This window comes from Stereum hirsutum, assembly GCF_000264905.1.
Source record: "Stereum hirsutum FP-91666 SS1 unplaced genomic scaffold STEHIscaffold_6, whole genome shotgun sequence".
Classification (NCBI taxonomy): Eukaryota; Fungi; Basidiomycota; class Agaricomycetes; order Russulales; family Stereaceae; genus Stereum; species Stereum hirsutum.
Window position 1 is genome coordinate 1,868,811 of NW_006763136.1, and position 20,743 is coordinate 1,889,553.

Genomic DNA, 20,743 nt, shown 5'->3' on the forward strand with positions numbered 1-20,743 from the left:
ATAACTACATACATGCATCTACGTATGTTCAAGCTGTTCGAGTTCGAGCAAGCGTTCGCTACAGTATTACCGGCACTTATAATTTCGTTGCAGTAAGTATGACTTGTGGTAGGCAGTAAACGAAAGGCAGAATAATATAGTACACAAACGTGAAGTGATAATGAGCGAGACGTTTCCATACTGGACAAACAAGACAAACCCAGACAAGAGTCACAACAGGCCTATACATTCAACCACGTCGAATGGCTCTTCGCCGACGGTGTCCGTGCCTGCGCAAGCGTACTCTGCAGCATCCTCAATAACCCCTCGATATCTCCCAACCGATCATGCACCGCCCTCTGGCCCGCCTCCATCTCCTGAAGCCGTTCTTCGAGAGCGATGAGCCGCTCCTCGGTGGACATGACGGAGGCGACTTTCGGGGGCTCTTGACACCGGATGAGAGGATGTGTTTCGTCGTGCGTGAGATTGAAGGAGCGCGGGATTTTGAGCGCGCCGGCGGAGTCGCAGGAGGCGCAGATGAAGAGGTGGTCTAGTAGTGCGAGTCAGTGAGTAGGAAAATCGTTGTATACTTTGTGTCAATTTAATCGCGACGTACCTGGACAGACCACGCAGTACCAGCAAGGGAGAGTGACTGGACTATAGCACTTCCCACAAGTAAACATCTCCCTAGACTCTACCAAAGGCGTCGACACGCTCATTCCATCCACACCAGACTCGTTCACCGATATCATGGGCAGGAACGTCGTCCTCATCGGTGTCCTCATGCCGCCTGGGGCAGAAGCACCATGCCAGCGCGCTGCATTCCTCGCCCCAAGTCCGGCTGCGATCCATCTGTTGACCCGCTTCAGCGCCTCCCTCGCCGCTCTCTCCACTCGTCCGTACTGACGCATGTGAAGAACGGTGTATAGTTTCATGAGGTGGTGCGTTGGCATGTGTGGTGCATCGAGGTCTTCACGACGCGTGATTGGGACGGTGCAGGAGACGCAGGAGGGGTGATCGCAGAGGTCTATGGTGTCGAGGGTTTCTTGGCTTTGCGGTGTGCAGTCGAGGCAGACGAGACGTGCGCCTCCGATTCGACCGGCGCAGCCGTCGCATATCTCACTATAAAATAACCCGCTAGTCAGCCCACTGAATGTTATATATATGAGGGAGGTAAGATGGACGAACTCGTGAAGACAGGTCATGTCTCTGATCTTGCGCACCACAGACCCATAATAGCACGCATCCGCCGATGTTAGTGTTCGCGTCACCTCGCAAAGTTCAATGGTCTCGCTCTTGCTCAAGGGACTCCCGAAGAAAAACAACCTTGGGTAAAGCCGCATGAACGTCTTTCGCTGATCACGCCTCTCCCGGAAATACGACCACGACCACCCCCGCCTGCGAACCTCATCTCTCACAGCCAGGATCGCGAACCGCCACAATGCTCGTGCCCTCCCATCTCCTCCGTGGACTTCACTCGGCGTGGGATAATACCTCAGGTGCTCTGGGGCGTTACGCTTGAAGGTGACTAGACCGAGGATATTCGACGGGTCGGAGGACTTTGCCCAGTTGCCGTAGAGGAGGTCTTGTTCGGTGTCGTACCTGCCTTGGAAGTAGATCTTGCTGTATTGTGCGGAGAAGAGGAATTCGAGGGTGATTCGGAGGATGCCTTGTTCGGATTTCGTCCATGAGCCTTGGACGTCGAAGTCTCCGTTGCTGTTCCAGCCGGTGGCTTTGAGCCTTTGGTGGCCGGATGCGCGTTGGATGTTGAGGGTCATCATGCTTAGTGGGTATTGGGTGTTCCATTCGCCTGTGTCGGTGTAGCGGTAGCCGTGCCATGGGCCGAGGCTGTTGAAATCCAGGCGAGGGTCAGTAACGGAACAAGAATGAAAGGAGGCGATTGGGAGTTACAGCAAGCTGACTGGGCCCGATGTCCAAGGAATAGCCGGGTATGGATTGTCGCCGTATACCCACTGGTCAAGATAAAGCTTGTCGTGGTACTCGAGTTTAAGAATGTCTGATGGCTGGATAGTCTGGTCCTCGTCGGCATCTCGATACACCTGCACCGGTTCGTTCATAGCCCTGACTTTTTCTGGGGACCATAATTCTCCCGGGTCCTCTACGAACTTGTACTACGGCAGGGAGATCAATATAATGTTGATGATCCAAATTTGAAAAAATTACACTCACTATCCCACAGGCGAAATTTGCAAAGGATTTCTGGACGTCCACTCTCTGCTGTCTGAAGTTATCTGAAAACCCCCATCACAACTCAGCTCTAACGCGCTAGAAGTCGAAGCAGTAAGCACGCACGAGTCAAGTCGCTGACGCGGTAGCCGACGGCCTGCATGATGTATCGAATAGTTTGCTCCGCATTCCACAGCTCGTCATCGTCGATGACCTTTGTACGGGCTATCCGCATGATCTCGAAGTGATGCTTGAGCAGCAGATACACTAGAACAAACAGTGACTGGGCACTTCATCGTCAGTCGATAAACACATTATCATCTGTCATAAAAGCTCACTTTCTCGATTCTACCGGCGCCAGTCACCAGCGAAAGAGTGTCAAGGCCGTCGATAATGTAGTCCACCGCCTCCAGGTTCGCTTTCACGCGCTTTTCCTCCGACTCAACATAGGTTGTGAACCGCTCCTGATTCGGGTCGGGAGCATGATCGTCGAGGCCAGCTGTCAGAGTGTGTACCGCCTTCCAAGACATCGCGAAATAATCGTGGGCAGAGCCACGGTTCTCGAGTCGGAGCTCTGGGATGATACCTTCCATCTTGGCGAATAGCTCTTCGATCAGAACCTTATAGTGCACCATTGCTGCTCTGTGTCCGATAGCCCAGTATGCGACCCAGTGAGAGAGGCTACGACGAAACATCTGCATCAGCTCGGTGACTGTACGCGAAGAAAAAAATTGGACAAACCTCCATCCTTTTGGCCGACTTGTTGTGAAATTATTCATCTCCAGAACGGTGATGAAACCAGAGGCATCGTCATCGAAAGCCTCCATGATGGGTTGCAACCGAATGATGTCTATATATTTGATCGCCCAGCTATCTGTGCTCTTCAGGCCTGCTTTCGGAGTGGCCACACCCTTCGAGACAGCGGCCACTTTCTCTTGGAAGAAGTCTCGGAGAGCTAAAACGAAGTGCCGTGCCTTGACGTTTCCTCGCCATCCCTACATAACGCAATTAGCGTATTGGGAGATTATGAGAGTGTCTGGACTAACCATATCCTTCCAGATGACATGCATATCCTGGAAACAAAAAATCCGTTTAAATTTGACCGCTTAACAAAGGAAGCAGAAAACCTACGGGGTCGAGAATCCTATCGTGTGGTCCAGAAGTAACCGCCTCAATGACTCTGTCACCCTCGTGTTGAACCACCAACGTCAACTCCGCCACTATCTGCTGCTTCTGGATCTCGAACTTGCGAGAAAACACGACCATGTTCTTCTCAATCGCAGCATCCGGGTCATCATAGATATCCGCCTTCAGCTCCTCAAACGCCGACGTATTCTCGTCTCGAGCGCGCTTGCCACCTCGTGTGGCGGCAGGATCAAGACGAGCCTTGCTGGCGCTCGAAGGTTTGGAGGTAAACCCGCTGAGCTCACGAAGAACGGACTCGTTCTCCATACAAGCTTGGATCCCACCGTGTTCCTCGACGGCGGCAGTGAGCTTCTTCATCTCCGGATTGACTAGCGTTTGGAACATTTGCATCATCTGGTCCATCCTGAGCAACACATCATCAATCAGCCAATGCATATCCTCACAACCAAATTAAGGATGACAGGTGAAGTAAAATGTTGCAACGAACTTTTGATTCATCATCTGTGTCGTATCCATCACAGATGATACCTTTGAATTCAGCTGATCAACGCCCAAGGCTGTATGGACTGATAAGGCGAACTCAAACTCGGTCCTCCTCTTGGTGAACGATCCAGCGAATGCGACGAGCTTGGTGTCCCACATCGGGCCTTGGAAGACTTTGGCGAGTAGGCGCTTCTTTGAGTAGGTATCGCAGGCGTTGGAGCAAGTTTTGATGTCGTCGGCTGTCTTGTTCACGAGTGCAGACATTCGGTCTTCGATAGAACGTCCGTCGGGCGCGACTGATTGTTCGTCATGCAGTCTGCGCATTGAAGACCGGCTTTGTTAGGATATGGCAATAGCAATAATGCAGAGGGCGTACTGGAGGAGAACACCCATCATGTCCTTCATCTCGACATAGAGAGCTATAATTTTCTTCTCGTTCTCACGACGCTTGAGCTCCAGAGTATAGACGGCCTTGAAAGCCATCACAGCGACTATCGAACGATATACATAGCTATTAGGAATTTCCGACCTCGCATTACAAGTTGAGATAATAAAACATACCTCCGATGAAGGGATGGAGCTTGGCTACCGAGTCCAACTAGAAAACACCGTCAGAAAACATACTCGAGGGTGCGATACTACCGAGAAAGTCCCACCGCATTCATAAAGACCGGCATCCCGTCGAAAAAGTGGTCCAATCCGCTCTGAACCATGTCCACCACGCCCGTGTCTTTCAACGCCGTCTCGACGCTAGTGATCAGCGGCGTCAGCGCTGAGTTACCCGCTTGAAGTTTTGAGACCGTATCATCTATGCACATCATGGGTCGGAAAGGTATCAGTAAAACCGATATTGACTGTAAACTGATGTCGAGAGATGATAAATTGAGGACAAGACGCACCAATAGTATTCAACATCGCCTCCGCACCTGCCATCTTCTTCGACCCGTCCTTTACCATATTCCATGAGTTGTCTATGATCGACTTCGCCTCATGATGTTGACGATACAGCTGGCCTGTACCTATCTCCCGGCTGGGATTCCTAGAAGTCAGACCTCTATCGTGGCCCTGGCCCTCCGTCTCTGACTCCTCGACTCGAAACTCCGTCACCGCTAACGCTGTAACCGTCGTTCCGGCCGCGACGTATTCTGCGCTAGGGAAATAATCCATGGCCGCGGGAGACGAAGATATAACAGCTCTTTGAGTTTTGAAGCCCGGCGTGGGTGCGATGGGACCTTCGAGATCGCCGTTTTCAGCATGTCCATGATCACCGGCATGATATTTGAGCAAATCAAGGTTTTCAGAGTAACGGGTGTATGTGTATGGCGTTCCCGCGCTGGAACCAGAGCTGACGAGCGTAGAGCTCCGCGAGTTGGTAAACGCTCTGGAGCTTGGCCCGGTTAGATTCGTCCCAGAGTTGCTGGAGCTACTGGATCCCTGGCGCAGGTTGAGACGAGGCTCGGTCTGCGAGCGAGGATTGATGGGGATTTGGGGTACGGGTGGAAGAGGCGATTCGGGAAAGAAAGCCCAGTCGTCTTCGTGCAGGTCGTCGACTGATTTACTCCGTAGTTTGTGAAAGCTCAGCTTTTTTAAAAGGCGGGGGACAGGCATCGGGAAAGAGACGTTGGAGTCCAATGCTCAGGTCAACAATCAGCGATGATATATCGAAAGACAGTGATTGAGAAAAGAACGAAGGGCCACCGTCAACGGGGCGATCCAACCAGTCAACGGGGCGATCCAACCAGCCTGAGAAGGAGCAAAGTGGGTATGCGAGATGCGGGCTCTCTTCGAGATACGTATATAAGTTGTTTTCCCATAGGCACCCCTTCGATGATGATGATATGGGCGCGAGTTCGCAAGCTAGAAGAACCAACCTGAGAGTATGCTCGATGGGACTTGTGAGATCGGTACGAGATGCGGTGTGTGATTGGTCGTCCGCCGTCAATCTCTTTTGAACGCGCCCGGAGATGATCAGTTTCCGTGATGTGGCGTAACGACGGTTATTCAGTACAGTCTACTGAATTTGAATGGAAACCCTGAGTACCAGACCATATCATACAGTCTACACAGCTCACGAGAGATCCCGTCCAGTGCCTTGACGACGAACAGGTGGGATAAGGGAAGAAGACTGACAAGAGCTTGGACGAGAATCGGTTTGGGAAGGTATGGTCATGGCGCTGATGCTGGGCCTTTCTAAGGAGTAAGAAAAAGTCAGACGGTCGGTGAATGTGGCCAAAAGAGGGGAGGTTAAGAAATCCGTGAGATGCATACGGGCGCTTGGGAAGTGAAGCCACACGGATACAGATGCTGTAATTCGACGACAAATGATCAGTGGTGCAAAAATAGTACTGAGCGACCGAGACAGAGCAGGAGGCAACTCACGGGTCGTACAATGCGTGGACTATTGTGCGAGAAATATGCGAGACTGAGAATTGAGCTAAGTGACAGAGCATGTAGTGAACCATGAAGCTAGAGTTTCAGATGGGCCAGACTCTGACGGGGACTTTTCACGCATCTCCCAAAAAAGAGACTTTAATATAGGCAATGGCCTGCAACCAGATTGGTATATTCAGCCAGGAACTGAAACCACATGAGAGCAGAGCATCAAGACGACCAGATGAGAGAGTCGATATCCTTCACAAAATTCTCCTGCCGAAAGCCCTCGACACCGACTCGGACGGCCAATGCTCAATCTCCGGATTCTTCGCCACGTAACCGCCGCGACCAGCCATCACATTCTCGCAATCACTTCCAATTCCAAAAGACCCGGGTCCGAAGGGCTCTGAGGTATATGACCTTCGCCGGGGAGCACTAGTCGCAGTAGTGTCGACCTCAAATTTCGGTATGGATTTGGACTTACGCCCGCCCCTGCCCTTACTCCTGCTTGTAGGCTTGGAGTTCGCCCTGGATGAGAACTTTGAGGTGAGGGAAGGGGCAGGCGTGAAGACCGCGGTCGACGGTGACTTCGAAGGAGATTTGGGAGACGAAAATTGTTGGCTAAGGCGATGAACGACACCCTTGACGAGGGTCGATCCGATCGCGAGACGACGAAGGGAGGAGAGTGACGTGGACGAAGACGAAGACGACATAGACGCCGTCTCGAGACCGTTTTCTTTGTCCTCGTCCACGTTAGCGTGCTTGCGGCGAACGTTGGGCGCAAAGGATGGGTAGTCTTCGTTGGAGTAAACCTTCGAAGAGGGCCGTTGGCGCGACGTTGAGTAAATGACAGTCGGCGTGAAGACTTCATCGATGTCGTCTGATCCATCGAGCGAAGCCGGGCGATGTGGCTGCCAGCTATTCCTGTCGACCTCTACTCTTGGCCCGATAGGGCTCAATCCCACGCCCAGACCTAACCCTCCTACGCCAGTCGACCTCCTTATATCGTACGACACCGATGTCGATACGTCCGTGGCACTTCCAATGTCCACTATGTCCAGCTCCTCCAATTCCTCCTGAGGCTCAAACTCTTCAACTCGGCGTGAACGCTCCTGTCTGACGCCATGGTTCACGAGACGCAGGCCTGGAGTGGATGCGGGGGAATACGACATTGGAGACATCGTGACCCGGTTGTGCGATTCCGACGACACCGGCCGCGCACCACCACGAACAAGACGTCCACGAGGAGGGCTGAGATTGGTGTTGGCATTGGAATGGATGGGAGGTTGAGTTGTATATTGGGTTTGTTGTTTGTACGCGGAATGTTGTTGTCTAGGATTGGCGGAGGAGAAGAGCACCTGCCTCGTGAGCTCGTTGATGCGTTTCTGACGCTCATTTCGAGTAGCCAGGATGACGAGTTCTTTCGAGCCCGCGGAAACGGAGAAACCGGGACGACGTTGGATGATCCGCCTACTTTCGGGCGAGCGGAAGGCAGTGATGGTGAAGCTGGACTGATAACTGGATTGGAAAGCCGTCGGGGCAGAGAGACCTTGAGGGTCCTTGGGAGAATCGAAGTGATCAAGTTCTTCTTGGGAGGGATCATAATTTCCTACGGTGGATGAAAGAGAGTTGAGGGAGGATATCGAGGAACTTGTAGGGAAGGAGGAGAGTGGGGATGTTGCGAGGACTGTGGATGGCTGGGGCTGGGAGTCGAACGAGGTGAAGGAGGTATGGAAGGGTGAAAGGTGGGCCGAGTTGCTAGTGCTGTATTGGGCCCAGGGAGTGAAGGGAGATTGAACGTAGTAAGCCATCGGACTGAGGAGGATATTTGCTTGGGCTTGGAGCTTCACGTGAGAGACGACCGAGTATGAGGATAGAATATTGAAAGCTAGAGGGAGGAAGCTACATTATAAAGGCCAAAGACATGGGTGAGACCTCCCCAGCCTGGCGGGCAGGCGAGATGTACGTTGGGTGCATAAAGACGGAGGCCTGAGACACGAGATCACCAAGCCGGAGGCCTGACCGGCAGAAACGAGAAGAACATTATCGGTTCCAGAAAAACAGAAGGACTTCCAAGTTGTCTGTAATTTCTGAGGGAACAGTCCAAAACTTAGCCAAGTGAGACTGATTCAAGTTGATGCGAAAGAGCAAGCTGTTGAAGTGTGGCGCCCCGCGTCTGGTTCGGCGTCTTTTTTGCCGCCGGCCGGTGCCGGCCTCGTGAACACCGTCTAGTCGAGCGAAGGCGAATTCCCTGCACTCTCCGCTTCCTCTTCATCAGGTTTCTACTTGAAAGTTTAGATTGGCGCATAACTTCATCCCATATTATGTCTATATCCACTCCTAGGTACTGGCAGTCCAACCACAATTGTCTAAGGGGAACAGAAGGGGCATGATATATTATCATCACGTCGATAAATTGATTGAACTGTGGCTGATCCCCATATCCCATGCTGTTTTCTGTAGTGCAATCAGAATGACTATAGTCGTAGGATATATAGCCTGGTGAATGTTCATATCTGTCAGTACGTACCGTTTGCAGAGACATGCAACGAAGTGAACGGACCGTAATTTGAATCATGCAAGCCCCCATGATATTCGCCCAAAGGGAGGGACCTTGGACGCTATACACTTGGCTCATAGCACACGCATACACAACCTGGATGGTGGTTGAAATTGTCAGATTGTGAACATCACATCCACGAGCTTCAGAAAGAATAAATACCCATATAATGCAGTATATGACGCCAGATTCAGTCAGAAGCGCAAGTACTGCTTCGACTTTGGTTCTTGAACTCTTTCCATGACTTGCGACAAAGGCCTTCATGGTAAGGCGATGTGACCTATTATAACCCAAAAAAATTAAGCATGTTAATGCTGGCCACAGGCACATGTGAACTTACCATGTCTTTATAGCGATCAGTAGCGTCGACAGAATGTTTGTGGCGAACATCATACCCAATGCTACGTACTGGCTGTGTTGGCCCGCCTCGTTGCCGGGGACATAATATAGCTTGCCATCGGAGAAACTGGTTGCGATAGCGGTGACTGAGCACAGACGAAAGCATGATAATCATTGAGAGTGATATTACACTGGTAGGCTGGGACATACCGAAACTTGCAAGGAGCAATGTACCAGGCAATGCTGGGATTATGATGGAAGGCTTCCATATAGCCCAAACTCGCCATATGACGACCAGGTCGCCCAGAGCAAACTGAAGGTTGATACCTGAATTCTACAATGTCAATATATGTGAGATGTGTAAGACACATACGTTGAAAATCGACAGAAGAACTTGAGCAACCGTTTCCATCTGGGAGGTCGCCTTCTTCTGACCAGTGTTTATAACCACACTATGACAGGAAACACTATTTACTGCGTCACTGATGACAGATGTGACCCTATCTTTAATAGATGACATGGTTTCGATCCAGTTCAACACAAGATGGGAAGATACTACTCCAAACATTGCGGCGGTCACTAGCACGAGTAGCCAGTGGCCCGTAGTTTTCAGGCCGTTACGCCTTCATCAAAACAAAAAGAAAAATATGAGCTATACAGGCAGCATGAGAAGCATATGGTACTTACATGACCAGACACATGGAAAGTAAGAACAATGCGGTTGATAATCCTACATGCAGTCAGGGGTAGGGAAGTGATGCGTGAGTAGAAGAAGGATGGTTCACCATAAAGTCCAGTCTCGACAGCAACAGATATTAGACGAAAAGATACCAATGATCCCAGTCTCCCGATAGTCTGTTGAACGACAGTTTCTGGATCATCAAGAAGACCTTTCACTGGATCGAAACATTGAGGGACGGACATCGAGTGGCAGAGGAACAGTGCCGTTGCACGATGATGGGCTAAAACCGGCTTTATAGCCTCGGTCCAACTATAAACTCACATCAGTCGCCGTAAACAAGAAAATCGTACTGGAGCATCGATGAGTCGGTCATGGAAAGAGGGAAAGAGGATATATATTTCGTATCACCCATCTTGAGCTGCGTGATGTCGATATGCTGGAACTGCATTGTGTAGGAATACTGTACTTTTCCGACCAAAGGTTCGTCACGCGTACTCCGTGGTGATGAACAGAACAAAAAGCTGCGTGACATCACGCATAACGCGCAGTGAATGAACCGTGATTTGAACGTGACCCGAATGAAAGTGATGGGTGCCGTAAAATTTTGATGAACCTTTGGTCGGAAAAGTACAGTAGGACCGGGACTCGTAGAGAATGCTCATATCATTTCGGACGCGCTACATGGGCTGTGTTGACGCACAGCGAAACAGTCCAGGACGGTATGAATAATAGGTCATACATGTGGTTTGTCGTGGTCGACCCCGTCGCCTTTGTGCAGATATCATCGCATCTGGGAAGTGATCTATCGATTGGGCAGAAATGATGTAAGACCCATCAGCTCTACCCCCACCAAATAGCTCACCCATCCACCCAAATAGAGCTTTGGACTCTTCGACGGCAGTGTAGTCATAATCGCGTTGTTACCCCCGTTACTATTTATGTGCCCACAAATGATACGCCCATCTCAGCTTGAAGATGCAATGATGAATTCCGCCAAGAGACGGATCTGTTCGAGCCCCGCGAAGATACGAATGATGAGGGTGATAGGGCGCGTTGGAGGGAGGCACGGTATGGTTCGAAAGGAAGGCAAAGGGTCTTTCGGGGTGATGCACCGTCTATCGAAAACAACCTGTTAGGACTCACTGCCATCTTGGACCCCTCTTTCTTCTTGATTCGGTACGTCTCCTTGTTAGAGGTCTACTTCAAACGCATAAAAACAACTTTGAGGGCAGCTTCATGGCGCCAATCATTGAATAGTAGTATGCGTCGGAAGACCTCGCACGATGCAGCATCCTTTGGGCAGTGGACTTCAAAATAGTTTACGATCCGCAAGTATATAGGAAGGCAGCTGAGGGTGGTTCGACAATGAAAGTGTTTCTGGAGGCAACTGTAGAGCAGGGGGAGTGGCGGTCGAACGACAGGGGTGCCAGCGCCACCCTCCGTTCCGAACCTGGAACGGCAAATCCCGCACGCCACACCATCCAGAATTTTTCCAAAGTCGCGTTCTTGTACCGTTCTGAGTTCCTACGAATCCCATCCTTTTTTCCTTTTCCTCATTCTCCTTTCCACCTCCCAAGCTTCTATCACGATCTATCTTACCGTGAAGGTAGCCCACAAAATCAAACCCGATGCCCGACGCTTTCTTCTCCGCCCCCAAAAACCGCAAACGCAAGCGCACCGACTCCGCCGGACCCCGCAAAACCGCACGCACATCCACATCCACATCCACATCCAAAACCTCCTCCTCATTCAAAGGCGGACGTCCCCAAACAAACACAAAAAGCAAAGGAAAGTCCAAAGGGCCGCGCGATGAAGAGCTCGAGAGCGACGCCACGGACGGTGCGGAGGGCGGTGGAGTTGACGATATGGATCTGAGAGCGGACGCGGTGGATCCGAATGAGAGTGGGGAGGAGGACGAGGAGGAGACGCCGGCGGAGAAGAGGCTGAGGTTGGCGAAGTTGTATTTGGAGTCTGTTAAGGATGGTTTGGGTGCGTTTTGATTTCTTGCTCTCTCACTTTTAACTGGTTTGTTTGGATGCGTACTGTGTACTGAAAGGATGTTTGATGGTTGTGGTGCATGGTATAGCGGAGGGCGAGTTCGACGCAGCGGAGATTGATAAGGAGCTCATCTCTGCACGACTAAAACAAGATGTGATGGAACATGCGGGGAAAGTCCATTTATTCATCGCGGACTCGGTACGTCCCATCCCCTCTGCGCTCCTTACAATTATGTGTATGTGGCCCCTCATGCGGCGTCTCAGTTCGACTTCACCCGTCCGCCACCCTCCCTACGGACTCGAGGTCACCGATTCACCGTAACATCCGCCGTCGCCACCGAAGATTCGCGATACCTTTTCACCGCCGGTAAAGAAGGCTCCATAATTAAATGGGATCTGCACACAGGTGCTCGGCTCGCCACACTATCCAAAGTACGACCGGAGACCCCTCGTAATAACAATAAAGCGAAAGGGAAGGGCAAGCAGAGGGCAGAGTACGACGGTGGGGACGTGAAGGGACATACGGATGAGGTGTTGGCGTTGGCGGTGAGTGGGGACGGGAGATATTTGGCGAGTGCGGGGAAGGATCGGAGGGTGGGTGTTTGGGACGTGGAGAAGGCGGAGTGGGTGAAGGGATTTGGTGGGCATAGGGATACTATCTCGGTGCGTAAATCCCTCAACTCATTTGAACCTTCGGGAGTTCGTATTCATGTTCATGTTCATTTCATTTCGCCGGCGATAGTCACTCGCATTCCGGAAAGGGACTCAACAACTATACTCCGGGTCTTTTGATCGGACGGTCAAGCTGTTTGACCTATCTGTATTGGGCTACGTCGAGACGCTGTTTGGACACCAAGATTCGGTATTGGCGGTGGATGCGCTTCGGGCTGAAACTGCTGCGAGTGTTGGTGGACGGGACAAGACGGCGAGGTTTTGGAAGATCGTGGACGAGACACAGCTGGTCTTCCGTGGCGGAGGACGGAGTGCGGTACGTGAGTTGCTAGAGGGTGGCGCTCTGGAGGGCATGGATGAAGAAGAGGACGGCGATGGGGTCGTAGTGAAGAAACCGAAGAAGGAGGGTGAACAGAAGAGATTTGTGGAGGGAAGCCTGGAGTGTATATCTATGGTGGATGAGACAACGTTCCTTACGGGCGGCGATAGCGGGTGAGTCTATACCTTGATATCTGTCTGTGTGGCGTTCACTGATCCTTTTGACTGGAATAGGTCAATATGTCTATGGACGACGTTGAAGAAAAAGCCGGTGTTCACGCAGGCATTGGCTCATGGATTCAACGAGGCCGAATCTGAGTCAGAAGGGACGATCAAGACGGCGCGGTGGATCACTGCGCTCGGTTCGCTGAGATACTCGGACCTGTTCGCCTCAGGTCAGGACAAATCGCTTTTTCTTTCCTTCATTATGAACTGACGATTTTGTATCTGCCCACAGGGTCATGGGACGGAGAGATACGACTGTGGAAGCTAGACACGAAGCTTCGCTCGTTCTCTCTAGTTGGTTCAGTCCCGGCACCTGGCGTGATCAACTCCCTACAATTCATCACGCCACCTAAAGGCTCCTTCGATGGTGTGGAGTGGGCACGATCAGAGAAGAGTGGGGAAGTTGGTGTGTCGAGCAAGAAGTCTAGCGTTGCGCCTGTGGTGTTGGTCGCTGGTTTGGGACAAGAGACAAGATTAGGGAGATGGATAGTGATCAAGGAGGGGGGAGCTCGGAACGGCTCGCTCGTTGTTTGCCTGCAACCTCGGACATCGTCGCCTCACTAGTTCTACCAGTGCTCTGCTTTTGCTATCATACCTATATCATACTTAAGCTCAGCTATTCGAGACGCCAAGTACTTATGCCCTTCGTCCAGCAGCGATATTGGAGCGAGTGTGGCCCGCCCCGGCGAGAAGGACCGCTGCAGTCAGTAAAGCCGAATTCAAATATTGCACGTCGGCCGGAAGTGCTGTTCTGGTGAGTGACTCGAGTCCTTTTTCCGTCCGTCCTGTTCTCTCCGTCCTCAGCGTCTGAAAAGGTCTGAAACGACCCAAAAAATCGGTGGTAAATCGGATTGGTCGGCGTCGGCTTTTCTGTTCACGTACATACTATCGTACGGCGCTACCCCTTGGACAGCCCTATCCTGCCCTATCCTTCTACTAAAAAGCGACACCCAGCCGCCCCATAAATCCGGACCCCCTCATCCCCATAACACATCGACGGAACACCGCAACCTGGTGACCCTTTGCAGAACGGATCCAGCCATCTCATCTCATGATCTCCGGAACACGCTCCCTCGCTCGTGCATCCGCCAGAGCTTCCTTAAAATCCCCGTCTTGTCCAGCCGTCTCCCTCTTCCCTTCCTCCACCTCCACCTCGAGACATCGCGGATTTCACTCTACGCCGAACATGAGGAGACTTCACGTTGACCAGCTTAACCCTTCGATCAAGAACGTGCAGTATGCCGTCCGTGGCGAGCTCGCTATCAAGGCCGAGGTGCACAGGGAGAAATTGAAGGAGGACGACCATGGTCTGCCATTCGACACCGTCGTCTCCTCGAATATCGGGAACCCACAGCAGAAGGGACTGGACCAGCCTCCCATCACGTTCAACCGACAGGTGCGTTCTTGGACTCTTGCCCTTACCCACACACCCTCCGTTATGTCCCGTTCGGTTTGTCCGTTACTGAATGGACGACGCGTTCGTGGGGTTGTATTTGCGCCTTATAGGTCGCGGCATTGATGGAATGGCCGGAGCTGGCGAACATCGCGGGCCACGCGTTCCCAAAGGACGTGATTGCGCGGGCGAAGGAGCTTCAGCATGAGATCGGCTCGGTGGGCGCGTACTCGCATTCGCAGGGCGTGCCGTTCATCCGACAGAGTGTTGCGAGGTTCATCGAAGGTGAGCTCACTTTTTCTTCTTCTTGTTCCGTCTGCTTGTGGTGTGATGAACCCCCCGTAATGAAATGACTCGACGCGTTCTGAACACGCTGCGGGTCGAGAGCTGGCCATGTTTACATACACCCGACTTACCCCGCGTTTCGGTGTTACGTATGGGTCCTGAAGGGATCCTTGGGGAAGTTTACCTCTGCTGCTCCATGAAAGTCTCGCAGAGCGTTCCAGACGAGTGCTGGAAGCTACATACCAAGACTTCGATGTGCGAAACTGTAGACGGTCTCGTCTTTCATATTCGTGTGGCGCAATCTGTAATGTGGCCCTGCGTTGTACCGAACTACAAAGCTAAAGGGTGTTCATGCCACATCCTTTCTTTCGTCTCCTGTCTTCACGGAATGAACGGGATATACTCTACCCAATGTCGTCTTATCTCTTCCACAGTCATAAGATACAGCCACTAACGCCCCTCTCCAGAACGCGATGGTTACCCCTCCGATCCAAACCACATCTTCCTCACCGCAGGTGCCTCCGCCGGAGTCTCCCTCCTGATCTCCATGCTCATCGCGCACCCGAAGACCGGTATCCTCATCCCTATCCCCCAATACCCTCTCTACACCGCCACGCTCGCCGCCTTCGACGGTCTCCCCATCCCCTACCACCTCGAAGAAGCAGCCGACTGGGCCACGGACCCGCACTCGATCCAACACGCAGTCGAAGAAGCCGTCGCCGACAACGTCGACGTTCGCGCCCTCGTGATCATCAACCCCGGAAACCCCACCGGTTCCCTGCTCGATGTCCCGACGATGGAGAAAGTCGTCCATCTATGCGAGAAACACAGTCTTGTCCTTCTCGCGGATGAAGTCTACCAAACCAATCTCCACAAACCCACCACGCACCCTTTCACCTCCTTCAAGAAAGTCGTCCGCGACCTTCAATCGCCCATCGGCCTCGTTTCGTTCCACTCCATCTCCAAGGGCGTGACGGGCGAATGCGGTCGTCGGGGCGGATACTTCGAGTGCACGAACATCGACGACGAGGTCATCGCGACGATGTATAAGATGGTCTCCGTCGGGCTCTGTCCGCCCGTCGCCGGCCAGATCGGCGTCGACTGCATGGTCCGCCCGCCCAAGAAGGGTGAGGAGAGTTATCCGCTGTGGAAGGAAGAGACGGACTCGACCCACGCGGCGCTCGCGTCGCGCACGAAGATCATGGCGGAGAGGCTGAACAAGCTTCCTGGCGCGTCCTGTGTCGATTCGCCTGGCGCACTGTATCTGTACCCGAAGTTGGACTTGCCGGATAAGGCGATCAAGGCGGCGAAGGAGGCGGGTAAGGAGCCGGACGCGTTTTATGCGCTGCAGTTGTTGGATGAGACGGGGATTTGTGTGATTCCTGGGAGTGGGTTCGGGCAGAAGGATGGCGAGGCGCATTATAGGTTGACGTGTTTGTGTCCGGGCGTGGAGGAGTATGTGGCGAAGTTGGAGAAGTTCCATATTGGGTTCATGAAGAGGTACTCATAGTTGGGATTACCATTGCTTTGGTTTTTCTCTTTCGGTACACTTGTGCTCTCATTTCCAGGTCGCTGTCGTTCATGCTATGATAGACTGTTGTAGGATCGTAGACTCCTTCACACCACTCATGCAATACATAATAGGCAATTGGATACGGCAACAGCACAACAAAATCAAGATCGTGCTGTACATGATAAGGATTTCACTTCGGTGTCTGCAACTGCAACGACCTATCCGTAATCACCTTCAACATCTCACTACCCACCTTCCCCGCCTCCTCGAACCTCGGCTCAAAAAACTTCGCAGTCTCCTCAAACCTCTGCCTATAAAGCTCAAAGCTCCCGAAACTGACACACTGACTCCACCCCCTACTAGCGACCACGAACTCGACATCATCGTACCTATGCGACGTATCGTACAACGCAGCGTGGATCGCAGCGTCCAAGCGCGCTTCGGATCGGAAGAGATACTCGGCGACGCCGATCCACATGCGGAAGACGGGCGTGGCGGCGAGGTCGAGATGGTGAAATGGGTTGATGGAGAGTCGGGCCCAGCAGTCGACCATGGCGAGTAGGGAGAGATGCGAGTTACTTGCTGGTTTGTTGGGTGAGATGTTCCCTGTTCCTGTTACTTCGCCCGTTCCTGCCGTACTGGTGGCCACACTGTCCGGAGGCGTATCCGGTCTCTTCCTACCTAGACTGAACTCGTCCAAAATATCCTCACTCAATAAAATCGGCGCCCTCGTCTCTCCTCCTTCGGCTCCATCGAGTAGATGCGTGCTCCCGAAAACTTTCCTCCGTGCGTCGTACATTCTCTCCCGAAGCCCCTTCTCGTCCACGGCGAGCATGAGTTTGAAGATGTCCGTTGTCGACTGCGCGAACTGTTTGATCTGGATTCGCGCGGACGGATTCAGGATGGCGAGACCAGCGTAGACGTGCCATTTATTGGAGAAGATGCGGAGCATGATGTTTACTTTTACGGTCTCGATCCCGCCGACGTAGAGCCCGTGCTCCCACGGGTAGGATTGTGCGCTTGCCCAGGCTGTTCCCATGCTGAGAGGAGGGGGAGTTAGCGTTAGTGTACTCGAACGGGCGCGGATTGGGTGGGCAGTTTACCTGAGGAATGCAGCATGAGTGACAGCTTGAGTGTTCGCTGTGACGAGATCGTGCTCTTCATACGACATGTAGACATATCTTGATTGAAGAGGCTTCAGAATGCTCTCGACCAACGCAAGAGCTTCGTCCGTCCCGCGATGCTTGATCAAGACCTGCATGGGCCAGCCCAGCCCAGTTCGATCCACCACACCATTCCGCAAAACTGTCAAGTCAGTTTGGCTCAAGCAAAGGAAACGTATAGGGCGAACTGCGGTGAATACGTACCAAGGGCTGGTCCCGCGGATTTACTGTCGGTCCATGCAAGGAGTGACAAGAAACGATATGCACGTCTTCTGGCAAATGTTTCTCAAACGCCGCTCTTTCGGGAGCCTTGACGCTCGTCTGCCCTGCCACGATCGCGCCCACTTTCGTGGCTGTCATCCAGTTGATTTTTACACATCACATCGCGAATACGAGCACGGGCGTGCGTATCGAGAAGTATGTCAGCTTGGAAGAAATCAAGGGGAACTTGAACGAAAAACGGAAAGGAAGCGCGAATGATACTGACATGGTCCGTACTCTGCAGCGACTCTATCGATGTACTCGGCCTCGACGGAGTACACTATGAAATCCGACGTCCTTGAGACGTGATGACCATCCCGAAGGACTTTGACTCCTGTGGTACCTGAAAACCGATTACCGACGAAAAAAAATCAAAGCGTGATGTCAGCCCCAAGTGAGACCCCGCACCGATATTTTGACAGAGACATGGACGATATAGAAGTATGAAGGGTACACACACACCTTCCCACTCCTTCTTGAGATCCTCGAACAGGTCCGGTCGGTCACAGACGTGAATCCTGAACAATTCCAACGAAAGCCCCTATTTAGTATCCGTCATTTCGTCTCGACCTCACCCTCTACATCCGTTCTACAGAGATGATTGTGATTGGTGGAAAAGAGAAGCAGACAGCCCATAAAATCCAACTAACGGTGAAACAAAACCACAGGGAAGTATATCATAAAACAAAGTGAACTCACTTCTTCCAACCACCCTTCGAGAGACACTTCGCGTACAATTTTCCCATCGCACCCATACCAATCAGCCCTATGGTAGGCTGCTCCTCCTCTGGCGCATCCGGCGACACATGTACGTTCGTGAACATCGTTGGTCGTGTGCCCGGCGATTTTCAGGTATTCTCCAAGAGTTTCTGTGTTCGTTGGAGGTCAAGGTAGATAGAAAGGTGGCGGATGACTGAGAAAGAGGACAAAGATGCCAGAAGAAAGCGTAGAGGAGAGAAAGAAGCAAAGGTGTGGACAAAGACGGTAGAGAGCACAGAGGGCGTCTAATGTGGCCCAGACGTGTTTTGTACTTTGAAGCACTTCACGGAGAAGGGTCGTCACGGGAAGAGCTGCGAATGATATCGGTGAGGTTTCGTTTGCGGAGATGCATTGCGAGATGTGTTGCAATGATAAAGGGGATAGGTGGGATTAACGAGTCGACGCTTGAAGTGATGGATGACGGAGTAAACAGGATGCTTACAGCTAAACTGGTACTGGCTTTAGCCGCGGTAATGACTAAATTTGAGGTTTCCTCTACTCTTTATAAGTCGATGCTCACTGCTGAGGCACTTATCAGGGCTAACTTGAAAATTGAAGACTCAGGAGCAGAGTGTATGGGTGGAAGAGGATGCAGTCAAGATCCGTTGCCTGCGGTCGCTTGCTGGCAGCTGTCGTAAGTAAATCATGATCCCTTTGTGGACATCGAGTCACTTGCAAGAAAAGGGTTGAGCAGGTCTGCTCTCACGCCAGCTTAGTGTAACCTCGAAAAGATCTCTCTTGCGAGTATATTGGTTCTGCACTTTGTCGTTGACCAGGAGAAGTGATTCGTGTGGCCCCATATCGGTGCCACACCATTGATTCTATTGATGCATCACTATCGAAGACAGCTTGACAGAAATAGGCCGATTCCCAAAACAGAGACAACAAAATAGTAGACCCATCAGACCCATGTAACATCTTATCGCCACTAAGCGGCCGCACTGACGGGCTTAGGCTCTGGATAGCCCAACCTCATCCTCTCGTCGAAGAACTCCTTCACACTCGGGGCTCCCTCCTTCTCTTCAACCAGACCACCTGCACGCACGGGTCTGAGTATGGTGGCTGGATCTGGTGTTCCGAAGTAGGCTATGGATTTGCGTGGTCGAGTTATCGGTTGAGCGACGAGGGATTTTGGGAAGACAACACGGTGGAGGGTAGCGATGCATTTTCCTGCGGTCCAGGCTTCCATCATAAGCCCTAGGTTGATGAGGACTGTGTTGGGGATGATGGGAGCTGGGTGCCATGTACCTACATTAGATGAAAGTGTCAGTGCTCGAGCGGATGGGGTGAGGTCGAGTATACAAGTGCCGTGACGTACCAGCTTCCAGATCCACTTGGGACATCAACGCTACACCGTCTTGCTTCACGGTCGACGAAGGCTTGAAGACCTCAAGACCAGACTGACCGCCTTCTTCTTGAAAGAGTAATGTAACACTCCCCCAGTCTTTGTGAGCACCTGCGCGGATGTCGGCCTCTGAGAGAGAAGCTAGGCCGGCAGGTGGAAGTGGGTAATTGAGGAGGGAGAGACCGCTTGCTCCAGGGTTGGTGTGGCAAGAACGGAAGAAGTTGGAGGGGAGCTGGAGTAAAAATATGACAATATTTGAGTCCTATGTTAACAGGGCAAACTCATGGGAGGTTTCTGAAGACACTCACGTCGAAAGCGGTGGAGAGGGCGTCGAGAAGCAGAAGCATGGTCTGGTAGCATTTGTCTTTGAACGACTCGAGGTCCTCGCGATGGACCTCAAACCCAGTGGGAAGGGGTTGTCCCGAGCCTGAGTTGCGAGGATAATGAACATAAGTCTTCGGCAATTGGACATAGGATTTCTACGCACGAGTCCTCGGTGGATCGAACCGTCCGAAGCCAAAGCCCTCCTTATGGTCTGCCAGTTTCTGACCATGCTCAGCAGCAAGCTTCGACTTTCCAAGTGGGACATGACCATTATAGTCGGCATCCTGCGGGCACGATGCACGAGCGGATAGGGGCAATTCGTCGAAGAGTTTCTTGGAGAGCGCAAAGGTGTGGCGAACGTCGTCCATCGTCAAAGGAGTGCCATTCAGAGAGAGATGGATGAAACCACAAGTGCTCATAGCATGTAGCAGATCGGCGGGTGTTGACGACTGCAAGCTGAAGATGCATTACATCAGTGCTGAATAGTGGGCAGCACAACATGTCGCGAAGCGTACTCGATGAGCGGGATCTCAAAAGGCGCTGCCATGACGGGTTAGAGTTCAAGATTTTTTCTGCTAGGCGGTAAGAGAGATGTAGCGGTCTACAGACCAAGGACAGAGCGAAGACGAGAAACTCATTGAGGAACGATAAGGACTGGTATATATGAGGAATGTTTGTCGAAGATAGCCGAGTAGTTCCCATAGTCAGTCCCTTCCGCCTCCAGGTCACTCCTCCGCGT

At 52.1% G+C, this 20,743-nt stretch overlaps 7 protein-coding genes across 7 annotated transcripts; 2 read left to right on the plus strand and 5 right to left on the minus strand.

Moving 5' to 3' along the window:
- Nucleotides 1–22: 22 nt before the first annotated feature.
- On the minus strand, nucleotides 23–5,403 carry STEHIDRAFT_139206 (uncharacterized protein; the record flags this gene model as incomplete). Its single annotated transcript, XM_007303732.1, has 15 exons — nucleotides 23–529; nucleotides 596–1,101; nucleotides 1,168–1,827; nucleotides 1,891–2,111; nucleotides 2,170–2,231; nucleotides 2,293–2,449; nucleotides 2,505–2,847; nucleotides 2,908–3,161; nucleotides 3,213–3,239; nucleotides 3,298–3,715; nucleotides 3,800–4,111; nucleotides 4,172–4,286; nucleotides 4,357–4,393; nucleotides 4,452–4,603; nucleotides 4,695–5,403. 15 exons carry the CDS (start codon nucleotides 5,401–5,403, stop codon nucleotides 222–224), a joined length of 4,281 nt encoding a protein of 1,426 aa, XP_007303794.1. The 3' UTR covers nucleotides 23–221.
- A 1,025-nt stretch (nucleotides 5,404–6,428) lies between these two features.
- On the minus strand, nucleotides 6,429–7,979 carry STEHIDRAFT_156532 (uncharacterized protein; the record flags this gene model as incomplete). Its single annotated transcript, XM_007303733.1, has 1 exon — nucleotides 6,429–7,979. The coding sequence occupies one exon, from the start codon at nucleotides 7,977–7,979 to the stop codon at nucleotides 6,429–6,431; it is 1,551 nt and encodes a 516-aa protein (XP_007303795.1).
- A 1,303-nt stretch (nucleotides 7,980–9,282) lies between these two features.
- Nucleotides 9,283–10,285, minus strand: STEHIDRAFT_121176 (uncharacterized protein). Its single transcript, XM_007303734.1, has 2 exons — nucleotides 9,755–10,285; nucleotides 9,283–9,690 (listed from the first exon to the last, which is right to left on the minus strand). Exons 1-2 carry the CDS (start codon nucleotides 9,989–9,991, stop codon nucleotides 9,685–9,687), a joined length of 243 nt encoding a protein of 80 aa, XP_007303796.1. The 5' UTR covers nucleotides 9,992–10,285; the 3' UTR covers nucleotides 9,283–9,684.
- Nucleotides 10,286–11,294: 1,009 nt separating this feature from the next.
- Nucleotides 11,295–13,604, plus strand: STEHIDRAFT_168287 (WD40 repeat-like protein). Its single transcript, XM_007303735.1, has 6 exons — nucleotides 11,295–11,738; nucleotides 11,836–11,945; nucleotides 12,011–12,409; nucleotides 12,489–12,910; nucleotides 12,971–13,131; nucleotides 13,194–13,604. The coding sequence occupies exons 1-6, from the start codon at nucleotides 11,378–11,380 to the stop codon at nucleotides 13,523–13,525; spliced, it is 1,785 nt and encodes a 594-aa protein (XP_007303797.1). The 5' UTR covers nucleotides 11,295–11,377; the 3' UTR covers nucleotides 13,526–13,604.
- A 543-nt stretch (nucleotides 13,605–14,147) lies between these two features.
- Nucleotides 14,148–16,149, plus strand: STEHIDRAFT_55874 (transaminase; the record flags this gene model as incomplete). Its single annotated transcript, XM_007303137.1, has 3 exons — nucleotides 14,148–14,357; nucleotides 14,468–14,639; nucleotides 15,107–16,149. 3 exons carry the CDS (start codon nucleotides 14,148–14,150, stop codon nucleotides 16,147–16,149), a joined length of 1,425 nt encoding a protein of 474 aa, XP_007303199.1.
- Nucleotides 16,150–16,269: 120 nt separating this feature from the next.
- On the minus strand, nucleotides 16,270–18,885 carry STEHIDRAFT_121179 (prephenate dehydrogenase). The gene is made up of 7 exons (XM_007303736.1): nucleotides 18,778–18,885; nucleotides 18,276–18,646; nucleotides 18,039–18,094; nucleotides 17,803–17,919; nucleotides 17,520–17,668; nucleotides 17,256–17,407; nucleotides 16,270–17,192 (listed from the first exon to the last, which is right to left on the minus strand). Exons 2-7 carry the CDS (start codon nucleotides 18,398–18,400, stop codon nucleotides 16,343–16,345), a joined length of 1,449 nt encoding a protein of 482 aa, XP_007303798.1. The 5' UTR covers nucleotides 18,401–18,646; nucleotides 18,778–18,885; the 3' UTR covers nucleotides 16,270–16,342.
- Nucleotides 18,886–19,154: 269 nt separating this feature from the next.
- On the minus strand, nucleotides 19,155–20,611 carry STEHIDRAFT_146915 (Clavaminate synthase-like protein). Its single transcript, XM_007303737.1, has 5 exons — nucleotides 20,520–20,611; nucleotides 20,168–20,460; nucleotides 19,989–20,107; nucleotides 19,654–19,912; nucleotides 19,155–19,583 (listed from the first exon to the last, which is right to left on the minus strand). The coding sequence occupies exons 1-5, from the start codon at nucleotides 20,549–20,551 to the stop codon at nucleotides 19,264–19,266; spliced, it is 1,023 nt and encodes a 340-aa protein (XP_007303799.1). The 5' UTR covers nucleotides 20,552–20,611; the 3' UTR covers nucleotides 19,155–19,263.
- Nucleotides 20,612–20,743: the final 132 nt, after the last annotated feature.